Genomic DNA, 18,572 nt, shown 5'->3' with positions numbered 1-18,572 from the left:
ACCTGTTCCTCTCTGTTGTCAAAGAGTAGATAAAGGACCCTTCAGAATCAGAAAGAGTAAAACGAGACGAACGTACTCCCATAAGCCATATAAAACCCTAATTATGAAATCGTGCCGCAACCACGATATCAACAATCTACAAACCATGACGTTATGAAGCATGCATGATGCATGTAGTAAAAAAAAAACCTAATCATGAATTTAGTCAACAAAATATAAAATATATTTAGTATAAAGGTTATATCGTTAGAAAATTCTTTAGAATATAAATATAATTAATTTTTGACACGTATATCTCATATTTTCTTGGTCAAATTAATGCTCAATCTATTTCTTGAGAAACACTTCAGTGGCATATAAACTGGTACATAAGAAGTATCTTAGATAAATAAATTTAGTGCTTCGCCATGGGAATTCATGCATAGCATTTCTCATTTTTGTTAACAACTTTATTTGTTGAGCCAGCGAACATCGGGATTTTAGACTAGCGGATTAGAAACCGTCGAATTTTATAGCCTATGATGGATGATAGTTACAAAAAAAACTGTCACCTGGCAAAATTGTCGGGCCCACAAGAGGAAATGCCCTAGCAACATTTTGCTTCACCCGTCTAGCGAACATCTCCGTGTGAGGTGGGTCCTTTATTAAATATGTTTTAGCTCTTGTTAAACAGATTTCTGGGTATTAACTTAGTACCCAGCCAAGTTCAAAACCAACAGATATATTTGCATCGCGACTCGTGCATTCATGAGTTGCAAGTAGATTTGCAACTAAGATTTTCAGTTATAAATAGGGTTGCAACTCGGATTTTTTCAGTTGCAAGTGCAGTTTTTTTTACACCTACAATTGAGATTTTTTTAGTTGCAAGCCTAAGTTGTAGCTGAGATTTTTAAAACCCATGTGAGTTGTAACCAAAAAATTGGTTCACACACTATTAAATTATAGGATGACATCACTTCAGTGGAGAATCTAGGGTGAAATCCGAATCTAGGATGAAATCCGTAGGGTGCCAAGCTTAAACTTTCTTATTTACATTTGAAAATAGTGCATTTGTATTTTTTAGAGGGGTTCCATGGGACTTGATAAACCACTACATCACTTGAGCTAATTCTCAATCGACCGAGAATTAGTCATACTCTTTGTGAAATGTGTCATGTGTGATGCCATCGTATATTCCCTGCAACGGATTTTGCTGCAACTGAACTTGAACTGCAATGCTAGCTTCCGTGGCATCTATCTAAAATACTCCCCTCGCATCGCGAGTACGGGACTGACGAATGGACACTGGTACCTCCGCGTCGAGTCCATGAGAATTGCTAGCTCGTGTCCCTCTTTGACTCAAAGAATTCTCATACAAGTTATGGAGGATGTAAATCGTTAGGACTTTCTCTATATGTGGTTTTTTTATTCGTAGGATCAAATCCATAAAAAGGTTTGCTACTGAATCATTTGTACTCCGTACTACTTTTACATAAATAAAAAATACCATTCACTCAAATTTCTTTGTAAGAATATTTTGTTTTTATTATGATTAAATCAAACAAATTTGAATGCATACAAAATCCTATAGGATAAGGATGATAGTGACATTGCAATATTATTTTTTTACTATTCTTACGCTTTTTAAATACAACTTTTACTATTGCTACGGTTTTGGAATGCCGCCCATGGAAGAGGCCCTAGCTTGGTACATGTACTGATTGTTGGTTGACCTGTCAGGTTTAAGGGACAGAGACAAAAACATTTCAGTCAAAATAACGTTAAGGAGGAGGCCCACGAACCAACATTCGTGACCACCTCGTACGGATCTGACGCGCCCTGATCGGGGGCACCAAAACCAACTCGATGGTTTGGTCCCCTGTCGCATGCGCCATATAAAAGGGGGAAGCCTGGCTGTGATCTGATTAACGAGTTCACGATCAGCTCTCTGCTCTCTCCACAACCCCATAAGCCCTACCGATCTAGGGAAGCGCAGAAGCGACGGGAAGACCAGCCTACACCCCGGCGGTGCCAGGGCAGTGCCGCTGGAGACCTGAGGGGATCAGGAGGATCCCCAGATCATCCACAACATCTTTGCTTCACGCCTGCAACAAGCAGGCGACGATGGCAACTCCGACAATGCGTAATGCATCTTTACACCTCTCTGTTTATGATCATTAGGTGTTCTAGTGGATGCATTTGCGTTCTCATGCAGTTTTAGACCTAACAATAGTATCAGAGCCTTGTGTCGCTAGCACTAGAACCCTAGTTGTGATCTAAGATCACGGTTTTTTGATTAAGATCAAGTTTTAGGCAATTATGTTGATGTTTTAGCTTTGGATTAGCCCCTGTTATGAATGTCTAGCTCTCATATTGGTTAATTTTGTATCAAATTGCAACCATCTGCAAGCAATCACAACCCTAACCCTAATGAACGCGTGATTGAAACATACCTGATGCCGCCGGGTGTCTGCCTTTACCCTCCGGGGCCCGTCGGAGCCGCTGCTGCTCCGGCGAGGGCAGAGATCCCGCGCCGCCACTCTTTCCCGACGGAGGAGTGCGTGGGTTGACGCGCGGTAACGCGCAGAATGGACGAACCCGCCGGTGGCCTTCGCGCCGCCGGCCTCTGTCGTCGCCTAACGGCTGCCGGCCTCGCCGGTGAGCACCCTCCCTCGCCAACCCGCAAGAAAAACGGCGCCAGTAGCCACGCTCGACGAAGCAGCGCGCCGGACATGGTCCATAGCACGCTGCTTCGGCGAGCGCCGCCACCGCGCCGGCATGATGCAGGGAAGGAACGCGCACGCGCCGCTGGGGCCGTGGTCGCCTCGCGCGCTCGCGCCCGCCGGGAACTGGTCGACTCCCGCGCTCGCGCCGCCGGGCGTGGCCGCCGCCGGGCATGGCCGTCTCTGGCCGGCGGGAGCGGATAAATCGGGAGGGAGGAAAAGAAATGGGTTAAGGTTAGGTTTTTTTTACCGGGCTCTGTTTTGTTCAGTCCCGTGAAGCTCTCGGCCGTCGATTCGATCGGACGGTCAAGATTTCTGCGGGAGGGGAAGCCGGGCCGGGGGTCTTTTTGGGCTCTATCTAAGGCTGGGCTTCGGCCCAGGTTGTCGGTAGTCCAGTAATTTTTCTAGGCTGCCGATTTTCCTTGTCCATTTTCTGTGTTTTTTAGTGCATTTGAAATGTCATTCCTTATGTTTTTTGCACTATTGTATACAGAAAAATCATTGCCTATAAAATATGATCAGAAAACATGTTATTGTTCTGGAAAGAAATGAACCAACAAGATTTTCGTGTCTGGAATATTTAATATGTTTTAATGTTGAATTATCAAATTAAGCATCACATATGTTGTTCCTTAAATGATTTAAAGTTGATGTTTATTTTGAGAATGTTATGGCTGCAAAATAATTCTGACCAACGTTGTATTATTTCTGCATGTCAACCCCTAATGTTGTTCTAATTCATGTCATTTCTGCCCAACGGTGTTTGACATAGAATAAGAAATTTATGGCATGTTTATTTTATATGCATGCAATTTTATTAATGAATGTCCATGTCAGATTTCAGCTTCCGCTGCGATGCGTTATGATGCTGTCGAGCAGTTGACCGGCAGTAACTTTCCTCGTTGGAAGAACTCCATTGAACTTGGTTTGGCTTTCAACGAGTTTGATTATGCCTTAAGGGAGGATGCTGGGGCTACGGGGTATGATGAACTAAAGAAAACTTATGACTCCAAGATGGAGAAGTGGGACAAATCCAATCATATTACAATGCTCGTGATGAATTCTTCCATTTCACCTGAGATTATTGGGGCTCTCCCCAAGAAAGATACTGCCAAGGAATTTATGGAAGCATTGGAGGAGCAATTCAAAGGCTCTGAAAAGGTTTATGCACATGAGCTTTTTCACAAGCTACTTGGCAAGTACAAAAATGATGGTGATGTTAGGGGACACATACTGAGAATGATAAATGCTTCAAATAAGTTGAAGCACCTAAAGTGTGAGCTCAGTGACAACCTCCTTATCATCATGATCTTGGAGTCCCTCCCTGAAGAGTTCGATCAGTTCAAGATCAACTACAATTCCATGAAGGAGAAGTGGACACTTGCTGAGATATCCCCTCGGATTGTCCAGGAAGAAGAACGAATGATAAGGCAGAACAAGGGTCAGACTTTTCATGTTGTCTCCTCAAAGAGAAAGCATGACGGGTCAGGCCCTTCAAAGTCGCCAAAGAAAACCTTCAAGAAGGAAATGCCAAAGTTTAAAGCAAAGGAAAAGGATAATGGACAGTCTTCAGCGCCTACTGATAATGTGTGCTTCCACTGTAAGAAGGAAGGCCATTACAGGAAGGACTGTCATGAATACCTTAAGTGGATGATGAAGAAAGGTACAGATGAAATCACTTTTGTTGATGAATTATTATATACTGATTTCTCTTGTACATCATGGTGGATTGATTCAGGTGCAACTGCTTACGTTGCTAATTCTATGCAGGGATTCAATATGATCCAAACCATAACAAGCGGGGCAAGACGACTTAGAGTTGCAAATGGAGTTGAAGTTGATGTCGAAGTTGTTGGGTCACTCACCTTGGAGCTCCACACTGGCTTTCACCTTCATTTAAATAATGTTCTTTATGTACCTACTTTAAGTAGGAATTTAATTTCAGTCTCTTGTCTCGATGATAACATGTATGAGTGCAAGTTTGGTAACAAACAATTTGTTTTAAACTATTGTAATAAGGATGTTGGCCTCGGTGTCAGACGAGGCAAACTATATATGTTATCTGTTTCGAATGTTGAGAAGAAATGGAAGGGTACTAGCACTTCTTCGAAATTGTGGCACTGTCGTTTAGGCCACATTTCGAGGGGGGGAATGGAAAGACTTATTAAAAATGACGTACTCCTCCCATTAGACTTCTCTGATGCGGACAAATGTGTTGATTGCATCAACGGTAAATATGCAAAAACAATTAAGAAAGGAGCGGTAAGAGCTACGAGTGTCCTCGAACTCATACATACTGACATATGCGGACCTCTTAATGTTAAGTCTATAGATGGTTTTGATTCGTTCATCACCTTCACAGACGACTTTTCCCGTTATGGGTACATTTACCCTATACATGATCGATCGGAAGCTTTGGACAAATTCAGAGTGTTCAAAGCCGGAGTTGAGAACCAACTAAATGCAAAAATTAAAGTTGTACGATCTGATCGCGGGGGGAGTATTACGGTAGGCATGCTCCTTATGGGCAAAGGACCTTTTGCTAAGTTCCTAGCTGAGAATGGAATTGTTGCTCATTATTCAATGCATGGTGAACCTCAACAAAATGGTGTGGCTGAGCGCCGCAATCGCACACTTTTGGATATGGTGTGTAGCACGCTCAGTCATGCAAGTTTGCCGGTAAGCCTATGGATGGAGGCATTGAAGACGGCTGCACATATTTTAAATCTTGCTCCCACTAAGTCAGCACCGAACACACCTCACGAGATGTGGACGAGAAAGAAACCGAGCTTAAACTATTTACGTGTGTGGGGTTGTCCTGCTGAAGCTAGAATTTTCAATCCACAACTTAAGAAGTTAGATCCAAAAACGGTTACTTGTTTCTTCGTCGGATACCCACACAGGGGAATGGGATACCGTTTCTATTGCCCCGGTCATACCACTAAGTACGTGGAGACCCGACAAGCGGTATTTTTTGAGGATAATGAAGTTACTGAAATAAGAAAGATCGATCTTGAGGAAAAGCTGGTGTGTGCGCCATCCCCGATTATCCAAGAGGTCGTTCTACCGATGCTGAGGAGAATCACTTCTCATGTTGAGACTGAACCTCACAGTTCTGGTCCCCAACCTGATGGTGATCCTAAAACTAATGATAACGGAAATCCAGAAGGTGAAGAAAATCACCGGTCGGATAATGAAGAAGATCCTCATAATAATGATGCCCCTCCACCACCATCGCCTGTGAGAAGATCACATCAAGAAAGAAGAAAAGCCATCTCAGATGATTATATCACCTACATGAGTGAGGATGTAGATGATATAGGAAAGATGGAGGATCCAACCTCCTACAAGGAGGCCATTAAGAGTTTGAATTCGTCCAAGTGGAAAATCGCCATGGAAGACGAGTTGAAATCTATGGGCTCAAATGATGTTTGGGACTTAGTAGAAGTTCCTGATGGTGCCAAAAGAGTAGGCTGCAAATGGATCTACAAAACTAAGTACGACCCCAAAGGGAACATCGAAAGGTTCAAAGCTAGACTTGTGGCAAAAGGTTTCACACAGAGAGAAGGAATCGATTACAATGAGACTTTCTCTCCTGTGTCATCTAAAGATTCTTTTAGGATCGTCATGGCTCTGGTAGCTCATTTCAACCTAGAATTGCATCAAATGAACGTTAAGACGGCATTTCTAAATGGTGACCTTGATGAAGATGTATACATGACTCCGCGGAAGGTTTTGTTGTGAAAGGAAATGAACATTTAGCATGCCGCCTGAAGAAATCCATCTATGGCTTGAAGCAAGCTTCAAGACAGTGGTACCTCAAGTTCGATAAGATTATTAGAACTTTTGGTTTTACTGAAAATATTGTGGACAACTGCATTTATGTTAAGTTTAAGGGCAGTAGGTTCACAATATTAGTCCTGTATGTGGATGACATATTATTGGCCTGCAGTGATAAGGATATGCTGCACGAGACCAAGAATTTTCTGTCTTCCAATTTTGATACGAAAGATCTCGGTGATTGTTGGTTGACCTGTCAGGTTTAAGGGACATAGACAAAAACGTTTCAGTCAAAATAACGTTAAGGAGGAGGCCCACAAACCAACGTTCGTGACCACCTCGTACGGATCTAACGCGCCCTGATCGGGGGCACCAAAAACCAACTCGATGGTTTGGTCCCCTGTCGCCTGCACCATATAAAAGGGGGGGAGCCTGGTTGTGATCTGATTAACGAGTTCACGATCAGCTCTCTGCTCTCCCCACAACCCCATAAGCCCTACCGATCTAGGGAAGCGCAAAAGCGACGGGAAGACCAGCCTACACCCCAGCGGTGCCAGGGCAGTGCCGCTGGAGACCTGAGGGGATCAGGAGGATCCCAGATCATCCACAACATCTCTACTTCACGTCTGCACCAAGCAGGCGACGATGGCAACTCCGACAACGCGTAATGCATCTCTACACCTCTCTGTTTATGATCATTAGGTGTTCTAGTGGCTGCATTTGCGATCTCATGCAGTTTTAGACCTAACACTGATGTGCTGTACAGCACGGCATGCAAGCTAACTTATTTTCTAGCTTTGGCGTGGGATTTCAAAACCATGGGTAAATAAAACGAGAGAGCTAATCTCGGCCAGAAAAGTGCATTCTTATAACGTGTGGAGTGAACACAGGACCATTCTGACAAGCACTTAGCCAACGCTTCTCGCATCCTGGAGGTACCTCCTTCTGAAAGCTCTGCAGGGCCATATCCAGCCAGGTGCAAGGCAATGCCATCCCTTGTATAGCAGGTTAATGAAGCCACACTTCTTCAAGAACTACCAAGCCATCCTCAACGAAACCCCTATGCTTCCAAACGCGATGGTCAAGGCAAACTAAGTTTCCGGAGTGATAGTGTGAAAAAAAAAATCCATAGCATCCTTTCGCCCTGCCTGCTAATGGAGGCTAACAAGAGTTTATGCTTATAACAGCCACTATCTAACTCATAATGTAACCATTTCACACCTAGAAAGAGGAGTTGATCTGACAATGTCGTGGCCACATTAAGCAGGCATATCTCTCTAAGAAAAGAGAAGGGCAACCAAATTAATATATCCAATACAACGAGCATCTATCAACTACAGGAGGTGAGTTCCAAAACTTGGGCGACATAAAAAACCAAGCCCAAAAGTTAGTTCTACAAAACTGCATACTCTACCAAATCTAAAATGAAAAGATCAGATCAATCTACATAACTTTCCGTGAGGTTAATTGCCGAGATGAGACCTCGATATCTTTTGTGTATATATTTGTGAGTGCAAAAAGCAGCAACACAAAGACCACTTGCGCGCTGACGATTCCAAAATGGCTAATGCTGTTGCCAATCTCCATCCAACTCCCCGTGTTTTGAACCTGTAATCAAAATGAAAAAGAATATTCAGCCTATTACTTATTACTGGGGAAGTAGGAATCACACTCTGAACAGAGATGAATCAAGTAAACAAAAGACTAGTCTATGTTTGAAATATCGAAGAAAGTTCCAACTCATGAGGGAACTGAACCATGTATTCTGTATTCATGTGACATTCCTGCGTGGTAAACGCACCCTAACATACTAAGCAGTGTGTTGAGCACGTCACTAGTAGTCAAACAAAGAACATCTAGGTTCAGGTGCAGTTCTTTTGAAATAAAGAAAATTTTGGCCTCATGTCCAGTTCTTTTGAAATAAGGAGAATTTTTGCCTCAGGTGCATTTCGAATTTTAGAATTTCAGCTCTGCAACTTTACTCTACAAACAAGAGTTAAGACTATTACTTGTACTGACAGAATGGCAACTTACAAGCTCACTTTATACAACACTATCATTGACGAAAAATTATCTTGCAGAGTTAAAACATGACAAATCAAACAACATCTAAATGTCAAAGGGGTAAGAAATAGCCAAAATTATTTAGTATCAAATTAAACATGGTCAATGGAAGAAAATGGCTCCAAATGCAGAAAGAATATTTCAAGTACATAAGGGCAGAACAAACGTACCAGGAAAAAGAAATGAATTGTCATGACATCTGAAAGCAATATTACAAGAAAATAACAACCGATCCGTGGAATTCGTACAATCTTGGTTATGGCGCTAAATGTACATCTGCAGTAAGTTGCAACATACTGTATAAGCTTTATCCAGTTGAACAATAAAAAGGACTGTAAATTTATCTAGGTGTCATATGGTACGCCCAAAGCCCTGTCAGCTGAAGACGGTCCGCTTTATTATGCCCCATGAGTGTCCTTTTTTTCTTTCAAAACAAAAGGTTCCATATGGAAGATGCCCCACAATTGTGCTTTTTTTTTCTTTCAAATTTGCGTGAGACATACTTAAGAGGTTAAACATGAGGAGAAATTATTCCCAAAACTACCCAAGTAAAAAAACAATTTACCTTCAATCGAAAGGGAAAAGTAAACAACCAATTTGAAGATTACAAATCTAACCTCGCCTACATTTCTAAATGAAGATGAAAACTCTTTGAGTCTATTGCCATGTCAGATGCAAATAAATAACTGGTGTTTCAGTAATTACAGAATAGAGGCCAAGACATATATGCACTCATTTTCATGCATGATGCATCAATTATCTTCAAGCTATACAGTTCATTATTCCAAAACTTGTCTCTAAGAAAATAAGGAAGGTGATACAAGTTTGTGTCATCTTTGAATCACACATCATAACTTATTTTGTAACAGGAGCCTTCATTAAAATCATATTTTGTACAGTGTGTACACAAATAATTGGAATGTCAAACTTTGTCCAGCACATCAACATTAACTTAATATATTAGTCATTGCCATATGGGGCAGAGAAAACTTACATGACAAGCATATATGGAATGAACAATTTGAAAATAAGAAGTGCCGTCATAAGAAATGGCTGCCAGGAAAAAAGGAGGAATGGTCAGTATTTGGAATTAAAAAATCACCTTACAAAAAACAGTACAGCTCAATCACTTACACTAAATATTGTGATGAATCGATACACAGATGAGATCTCAAAACTTGCAATACTTGCAAAGTTACCAGTTCCAAAGAAGGCAACATTGAATAAGATCATCTGCAAGGAAAAAAGGTATAGTGCTCACGAAAATGGTCTTTTGAATTAAAACTATGCTAAAATAGTTTCACGGTACCATTGAAAAATCATGGAATATTTAAAAATATATACAAGGTTGTATAAATGCAATTATGAAGATAAGATGATATCTTTCTGCAAAGGAGTTTGACAAATTTTTATACTCTAACAGTGTTGCGGAAACCATTGATTAGGAGATTAACTCCAGTAAATAACTTCCCATTTAAACTGCAAAATGAACTATCTTTTATTCAGCTCGTGATTGCTTGGGTGAAATGCGGGAACTTAATACCAGGAAAATAATTTTTATATGTCGAATTGTAAAAAGTACACAAGGACCAGTAGCTCAGTCCTTTGGACTTTGGAGCCAGCAAGGTGGAAAAGGAGGTTGGGATGTTCAATGGCCTGAAATAATACTGCGTCAATCAAGAAAGGCCTTCACACAGCCAGTGGATATCAGGCTGCACCTGAACAAGTTTGTCGATGCCGACAGACTTCAGTGGCATGGTCTGCCCTGCCCGACGGCCTGCCCCCTCTGTGACCAGGAGCCAGATACCTTGCAGCACCTGCTTCTTGGCTGCATGGTGGCGCAGGAGGTGTGGGCGTGGGCCCTTGCCCTTCGTTGTTGGGGCAAGGTGGAGTGGCTCCCGGAGGCGGACACCGAGCTGCTGGAGCGGTGGACTAATCGTCCTTGCCCGGCGGCCCATAGGCGGGACATGTGGACTGCTATCAACTATCATCCTGGTTTTCTGGTGCATCTGGAGGCACCGGAACGACATGGTCATCAATGGTGCTGTGGCCTCGCAGTCCGCCATTAGGGACAAGGTTACAGAAGAGTTCGATAGGTGGCGGTTTGCCAAGCTCTTCCGTGGCACGCTTTTTGTGTTTCATGACTGAGTGTTTCGCCGTGGCAGCACGGAGAGTAGGCGTGTGTGGGGAGCTGCCTTTAATACATCTTAATCTTAGTGAGGGCAACCTATGCGGCTATGCCAGTATATCAGGGACCTTGTATCATGGTAAAATAGCTTTCTCAATGTTGTTATGCACCGCAGCTATGGAGCTGAGATTATATTACTTGGAAAGCACACTGAAATCCACAAAATTAAATGGAGAAGGGTCATAAACTTACAAATAACAGAGGGATTCGAAAATCAGATAGTTGTAAGCATCTTTCGTCATAGTCAAAAACTGAACCATCCGCAAGGCTATTATGAACTGTAGAATCGCTTCCTTCGGAGCAATACAGGTTGGCAGACTCAAGAAATATCCATCCCATGAGTACCATTGCAAAAGCACTATAGAAAACCGCTTCATAGCTGCAGAGGTCAAAATTTCAAAAATCATGTTCATGTACATGAATGCAGTACACCAACAAAAACTTTGATCTATGAACACTTCATCATAAGTTAACTGCGTACCCAATAGAGAGCAGTAGAAACGGAGGAGCAAAACCCAAGAAGATAGATGTAAGACGAGACAGAACAATACAAGGTGAAAAAAGCGGTAGCACCATTGAAAAACCTGCCAAAACATGATAGGTTAAAATCAACAACCACAATTCTAAGAAATTTAGCAAGAGCAAACAAGGATAACATTAATTAAAAGGTGGCACATATAGTTTCAACAAAAAAAAATTGCATGCCGAATGAAGTTTTGCCTACTAAATTTCAATATGGAAGAAGCTTTGTTGATCCATGTGGTAATTTAAAACTAAAGTTAGTTTCCTTACCCAGAGGTGAGCTATTTCCTAATGTCTTGGAATTTGTATTTCCTTCTTTAATATGTAAAGTTTCTCTTAAAATATTCCAATGCAGTCCTCATATATTGTTTCCCGTAAAAATAAACACTGATAGATATATGTGGTTATTAAACTTTTTAATTCTGTGATACAATCATCCTATCCAACGGACTATCAAATATTTTGCATTCCTATTACAACAATGTCAGAGAACTTCGTGCAAGGTTAATTAATAGTCATCAAGGCATCAACGCTGTGACCAAACTCAATACTAGGATGCTGAGGCCAAATGACTGTTGATATACAAAAGTGAATGACATCAATTCCTATTACAAATGTCAGGCCACTAAGAATATAGATTACTGAAGGCTTCTCAAATGGTGTCATTTATGTGCCCGTCCATGGCCTGCACCAAGTCAGGGAATGCAACAAGAATATATAAATATTCTCCCAGATAAGGATTATAATCAATAGTTGGTATCTTTTAGGACTAGTTCATATGTTCAGGGGAATCCCTCCATCCTTAGTCGGTTTGTTAGACCTCTGTATGTAAGAGGCTCTTTCAGGAATTAATTGAACAAGAATCATCATCCCAGGTTATAACCACCAGTTATCACTAACGGCTGAGGCGTCCCGACTAACTTCCCAGCATGGATTTCGAGTCGAGCGACTAGTCGAGCGACTAGTCTACGACTCGCAATTGAAAGGTCGACTCGATGTCTCGACTCGACCCATTTGTTGAGTCGAGCGGCTCATTCGACTAGTCTAGTCTCGACTATAGTCAAGGTTTTTGAGTCGTGCGACTGAAAAAACGATCTCACCCGTCATATGTTTTCCAATATTGCCTCATCTTCCCAATTTTCCCCATGAAAACCTAGATCGAGCTCCTAGTTTCCCCCGTAAACCCATAAACCTAGAGGAAGGCCTTGGCCATTGTATGGCACCGGGGAGTGCCATCTCATCCCCATCCCCATTTACAGTAAACCCCTGAAAAGAAGATAATTTCGTCCTCTTTTTCTGCTGTGTTCATCACGAAGATCAGCCTGAGCTCGATTTGCTTGCCGGTACTACCAGCTCTCCCACGCATAGCTATCCCATCACTGGTCAACGCCGGCACCGCCCTGCGCCCCGTCTCGCCTCCGCCCTGCGCCCACGTCTCTCCTCCGCTCGAGCTCACCCCCCACAGCGTTGACCTCCGTGTCTGCTCGCCACCACACGCTCGCGCCAGCCAGGCCGCTCACTCCCCACACCCCCGGCCCAAGCCGCCCTAAGGGGATGAGAACCCTGATCCATGGCGCTCGACCGCCTGTAATACTCCACTGCCCGCTGAGGCAGCGCGCGACCGACGGTGACTTCAAGATCTGAGAAGCGGGTCGGGGGCGTTGGGGTTCACGGGCACATCGACGAGGCGGGCGAGGAGTTCTCCAGTGTTTGGTTCATTGCGTGAGGGAGTGCGGGTTGAGGAAATAAAAAGCTTAAGGGTGTGTTTGCAAAAACATCTTTCCGACGGTTTTTTCCGAATGGGAGGCAGTACATATTACATATTAGTAGTAGACATGAGTCTTGACTAGTCATGACTAGTCTCTGAGTCGCTGCCCAAGAACGACCCATCGACTCGAAATCCATGCTTCCCAGCAGTATTTATCTGTCATGCACCCTAGTTCAGGACACATGTAGTGAGGAATGTGTGATCAACTGATCATGCGTGCTAAAAACTGATATACTAAAAAAAGAAAGGTTGGCTACTTAACAGCATTCTGACAGTTGATGTCAAAAGAAAAACTAAACTAGCTTTGTGAGGTTTGGGGTTAGTTGCTGCTGTATAAAACAAGATATACCAACAAAGCAAACATAGCCATGAAAAAAAGAAGAAAGGAATTTGAGACCCTGGAGAAATTAACAGCAATTGCAAGATTATAGGATCAATGCTAATGGCTTACCAGCTATGCACCAGTTGATCAACTGGTGCAATGGGTGCAGTTCTTTGTGCATAGACCGATGAGATGTAGTTAACCACACCATTATTGAAGACATTGCGATCAAAATAACCTAGTGCACAGTGGCAGTTGTCAACACTTTCTCAATTTTAACTCTCACAAGATAAATATCAATACAAAAAAATTGACATTTGTGTTCTGCACCTGAACAAAAAATAACTTGGACGATTTAGGGGCCCGTTTGTTTGCTCGATTAAGATACAGCCAAAAGCTGCTAGTATTGGTGGTCGTCCATCTTGAAGCCATCGCAATCAGTATTATCAGCGCCCCACTAAAAATTCTGCATAAGTAGGATTCATCCAACAAAAAAAGGTGAGTAAACACAAAAGAGGAAAATTAAAATATGATGACAGTTAAATATGTGCCAACTGCGTTAACTCCCCAAGTCATGAATATCAGAGAATAGCATCAATTGAATATTATGTATATATAGCTTCTATATCTTTGGTCCTACCAATTCAAAAAAATAAAGAAACACATGTATTAATCATGTCAGCAAAGTAGCATACACTAAGTTGTTGTTTTCCGGAATTTCAGCTGGCATCAATGTGAATATAGACAGGAACCAGCATGTGAGCCATGTGTATATTGCAACTGCGGGGCTAGCTTGAATGAACAAGGCTCCATAAACTGAAGCAAGTATCCCAAGGGCCAAAAAGCACCAGGTATAAAGCCTCCGATCAAAGAAGCTCATAACCTGCACAGAAGTATCAACTATCAAATCCCATGTCAAATCTATGTCTTTATCTGAGATGTCAATAACAGGTTGTGTACACACCAGAAACTCCAGTATGAACAATGCAGCAACCGAACTGATCAGGAGATTCATAATATATTTGAATGGCATATTAGATAACTCTCTCCATGCCGACTTCATGAATCCGAAGTTTTGTACAATTCTTGTCCAGAGGAATATTGTCATGAATACATAAGCATGGTAAAGAAGTGGAGATTTCTCTAGAAGTAGTATAATGGATGATAAACCCATAAACAAGCATCCACCTATGTATACCTGTAACCAGAAGAGATGAGATCAAAATAGTGTAAAACAAAAACATCAGTTGTTGCCTAACAGAAAAGACATTGCCGTAACTAGAAAGTTTTATAATTTACTTTTTTTATAGTCAGTAGTAAATTTTACGGTTCACAAGAATGAATCCAAGAAGGAACAAAATTCTATCTAATGCTTATGTAATTTTACAGCTATGCTAGATTTCATTAGGGAAAATAGGCGTATCTGTAAGAATCAGAAACAAAAACACAAAACGGAGTAGATAAAAAAGGTATTACTGGCTATCCAAATTGAGCAAGCTAGAAAAAAGAAGCAGTAGAAGTATGTTTCAGACAATGTTATAGACATAAATTTGAAAGAAAGACTTGACTGCAAATCTTACTTTCATGGAGGTATTCTTGGGATACACTTGAGTTCTCTTCAGAAGATCAGCAGGAAATGTTGTATAAGACTGTAGCACGTGTAGAATGAGGTTTGCCATCCATCCAATATATCCAAGGGTAATTGTTGTCATTAACATGAACCAGTCATATGTTTGAAAATAATGGAGACCAGCAAGAGCCATACTTCGGAGCTCTTCAGAATTCTTCATGGCGGTTTCATAGTCCCTTGCAGATATTAGATCTTCAATTTGGTTGAGGACAGACAAATAGTTTACCAGTGGTTTAAAAGGCTTGAAGTAGAGTGAACTGGATTCCTTCTGCTCTGAGATTGTTAAGGGAACACAAGCATGGCGTAAGAATATTATCTAATTTATTCAGCTAGGAAGTGGTAAATTTACATAAGATAGAAAGGCGATTGACATGATGGGATTCACAGTTAACAGTTTCCTGCTGTAAAACAAATTGCGGACAAATAATGAATAGTCTCTAATTAAAACCTTCAACTCATATGTACAATCGAGTGCAATAGCCTAGAAGCTAAGAAGAGTGGAATAAGCAAAAATTCTGATCCAAAAATATGTTTCAGGTCTTATTCTGAATGGATACCTGACTTTCGGAGAAACTGGTTAAGAATTTGCTTTGTGTTTGCCAGAACTGCTTCAACTTCATCAGCCTGTACAATAACACAGAAATAATTGGGATATAAATTCAACAACAAAAAATGTGCAAGCCAAGGCTGCAAGAACAAAAGATCTTTGGATAGTACGGTGGTGTTTATTTCCTAACCTTGCTTAATTTCAAATAATGAGAAGGCAAGTTTCCAACAGAATTCAAAGGGCATGGCAAACCCACAAGTGTAGCCTGCAAAGTTTATGAAAAACTGAGAACATACAATGCTGAAAAAGAAAGGAAAATAAGATTTCCTATTAAATATGTAAACAACCATCAGAGGGGCTATATCAGCCTGGTTGACATCCACTCTTTCAAAGCCTTCAAGAGCCCAGTTCTGTGGCGTGGGCATATCATGTTTGTGGTCATCAACAAACCGAAAACCATCATCAGGTTTGTCTGTATAGGCTACAAACTTTGGGCTCCTGATTCCAGCCCCCCATGCTACAAGAGGGGTATCGGTGTTTGAAGGGTGTCCATCTCCATGGCTTCCTATCAGTGCAAATGCATAATTATATTAGATTCATAAAAAACTGGCTTCATAAAAACGAATGATATGCTGTACAAAAACCAACCAATTCTACTCTACAAAATAAAAAATGAACCAAGAAGACAAGCCTCTGCTATTACCAACAGAGTCAGTGATACATTAAGAAGTCCATGATGCACGTTCACCCGGAGGCAATGTCACCAATGTTAGACCAAAATAAAGTGCTCTACAAGTACGAAGTACCAATGTGCCATGCCCTAAGCTGTCAAACCTTTAGGTCTAGAACTTTATAGGGATCTCTAGCTCTAAGAAAACAAATGGGAAAAATTTTGGAAGTTGTTTGGAAACATCATTGTCCGTATAATACTCTATCATACCTTTGTCACTCATTCCATGATCTGCTGTAAAAACATAAGCTGTTTGGTTGTCGTTGAAGTAGCTTTCCATGAGATTGTACATTCTCTCAGCTATTTCATCAACAACCTTCACATTATTCAGATAGATGCTTGAATAAGGCCGATGTGCGTGACCATTAGAATCGCAACCCAACAAGTGCAGAAATATAACCAACTTATCCTGTAGGAGCAACTGCCTCAATTTAACATCGTCAAGAGACCTGTTGAGAAGACCTTCAAACTGGTCAAATGACCAATGATCCAAAAATGATGCATCTGCAATCAAAGTCCCTAACCAAGTAAATACATGATTCCATAGACAAAATAAACCAGAAAAGTAAAGGATTGATGCCTTAGATTATGTGATATTTAGATTTTCCAGTGTGTAAAATCCCTTAGTTATTCATGCAAGTATCTATTTACATAACTACCCTTTTTAACCCGTCGCACAGAAAGGTTATTAGTTCAACAATAATAGTTTTGATTACATATTTCTGATACACAATTACGACCTAAACTCAGAGAGCAGCTTTAGAATCCCATTTCACATCTAAATTATCAACTGAAAGAGTGTAATATGAACTTTTAGAGTAGGGGAATGTTCAGTACAATGGCAAGCATTATAAGGAAGCACAGGAAACGTTATCCATTTATGTTGATAAAGGCACATGATGATTCTCTGATTGACATAAAGATCAGAACACAATAAAATACAGAGTATTCCATTGTGAATTTGTGGCATGCAGTAGGTAGCTGTAAATCTGACCCGTTGCAAAGTCTTCATATTCATGGGGATAAGAACCCCAGGTGCTGTGAGGTAAGCTGCTGCAGAATATAGGAACGATATCTGGACTCCCGAACGAGATAGTGTGTCGACTTTGATTGAATACAGAATCAAACTCAACTGGGTTGGCCTTCCATCCTGCACTAAACAATAATCAAAATGTGTGAACACACAGGAAGCATTTCTATGCAATTTGAACAAGCCATCATTTAATATGTCCTTGTTCCAATATGCAGACACTCACCATTAATCACTAACATCACGTTGTAAGTGAGAGTGAGTTATATAACAAAAATGTGCAGGATGCCTATTATCTAAGGTAACTAATCAAGATAGCAACACATACTAAGTATTTACACCCCTTCATAATTTTGAACCATTATAATGTAGGCACTAATTGTGTTATGAGATTGGCATTGAACCCAACTAACGGCAGGAATTCAGACTGTCTCTAAGCATTACTAACAACCAACATCTTAGCTCTACGAACATGAAGAACAGTAGGATCCTACTAACCAGTAGAGATAGACTGGAACTAGAGCTGAAACAGCGCACCTTTTGTGACGGCACTGGGATCCTCGTAGAAGCCAGCGATGATGGCGACGTGGCCGGGCCTGGACTCGGTGGGCGGGCGCGCGTGGCTGACGCCCCACCGGCCCTTCTCCTCGATCACCCCGCGCAGGAAGGGCGCCCTGTACCTCCCCCTCTCGTCCGGCTCGAAGAACTTGTCCGCCCTGAGCCCGTCCGCTGCACATCACACACCAAAGTTTCAAAATCCTCGCCGCATCACACACACACAAACAACAACAATCGAGAGAAGCCTTGGGCAGCCAGATCGATGATAGGAGGGGAATGAGGCGACGAACCTACAAGGAGGACGAGGCGCTTGGCGGGAGGCGCGGAGAGGCGGGGCGGCACTGGGGCCATGCCGTGGACGATGGGGGACTTGAAGTAGATGTCGAATATGCTGAGCATGTAGACGGCGTGGAGCGCGATGCCGAGGATGACCAGCCACCGCTCGCGCCGCCGCGTGGGGGCGGACGACGAGTGCGGCTGCGGGCGGGGGCGGCCGGCCATTGCGCCGTCGAGGGCAACGGCGGTCAGGTGGATCTGGGACGGGGCGGTCGGAGCGGGAAGGAGGTGGACTGACACGACTGGCGCAGACCAGTCTGTGCTGATGCTGATGTCAGCTCAACCAAACCTTCCTCTTCACGCAGGGTGTATTTGGGCAGGCCCAGAAGACGTCCTATTGGGCTGAACATTAGGCGGGCCGTTGAGAGAGGGACAGGGTCCGTCGAAAATTTGAA

General features: G+C 42.2%; 1 protein-coding gene across 1 annotated transcript; it reads right to left on the bottom strand.

Moving 5' to 3' along the window:
- Nucleotides 1-7,677: 7,677 nt before the first annotated feature.
- On the bottom strand, nt 7,678-18,342 carry LOC124692770 (GPI ethanolamine phosphate transferase 1). Its single transcript, XM_047226202.1, has 18 exons — nt 18,132-18,342; nt 17,821-18,012; nt 17,248-17,403; nt 16,464-16,757; nt 15,871-16,088; nt 15,714-15,788; nt 15,534-15,600; nt 14,927-15,249; nt 14,311-14,544; nt 14,042-14,229; nt 13,677-13,812; nt 13,476-13,584; nt 11,216-11,318; nt 10,927-11,113; nt 9,681-9,779; nt 9,541-9,599; nt 8,717-8,822; nt 7,678-8,090 (listed from the first exon to the last, which is right to left on the bottom strand). Exons 1-18 carry the CDS (start codon nt 18,340-18,342, stop codon nt 7,926-7,928), a joined length of 2,922 nt encoding a protein of 973 aa, XP_047082158.1. The 3' UTR covers nt 7,678-7,925.
- Between the last annotated feature and the right edge of the window lie 230 nt (nt 18,343-18,572).

The sequence above is a fragment of the Lolium rigidum genome, chromosome 2 (assembly GCF_022539505.1).
Source record: "Lolium rigidum isolate FL_2022 chromosome 2, APGP_CSIRO_Lrig_0.1, whole genome shotgun sequence".
Lineage (NCBI taxonomy): Eukaryota > Viridiplantae > Streptophyta > Magnoliopsida > Poales > Poaceae > Lolium > Lolium rigidum.
Note: the sequence above shows the minus strand (reverse complement) of the source record. Positions and strands in the feature narration are given on the sequence as shown.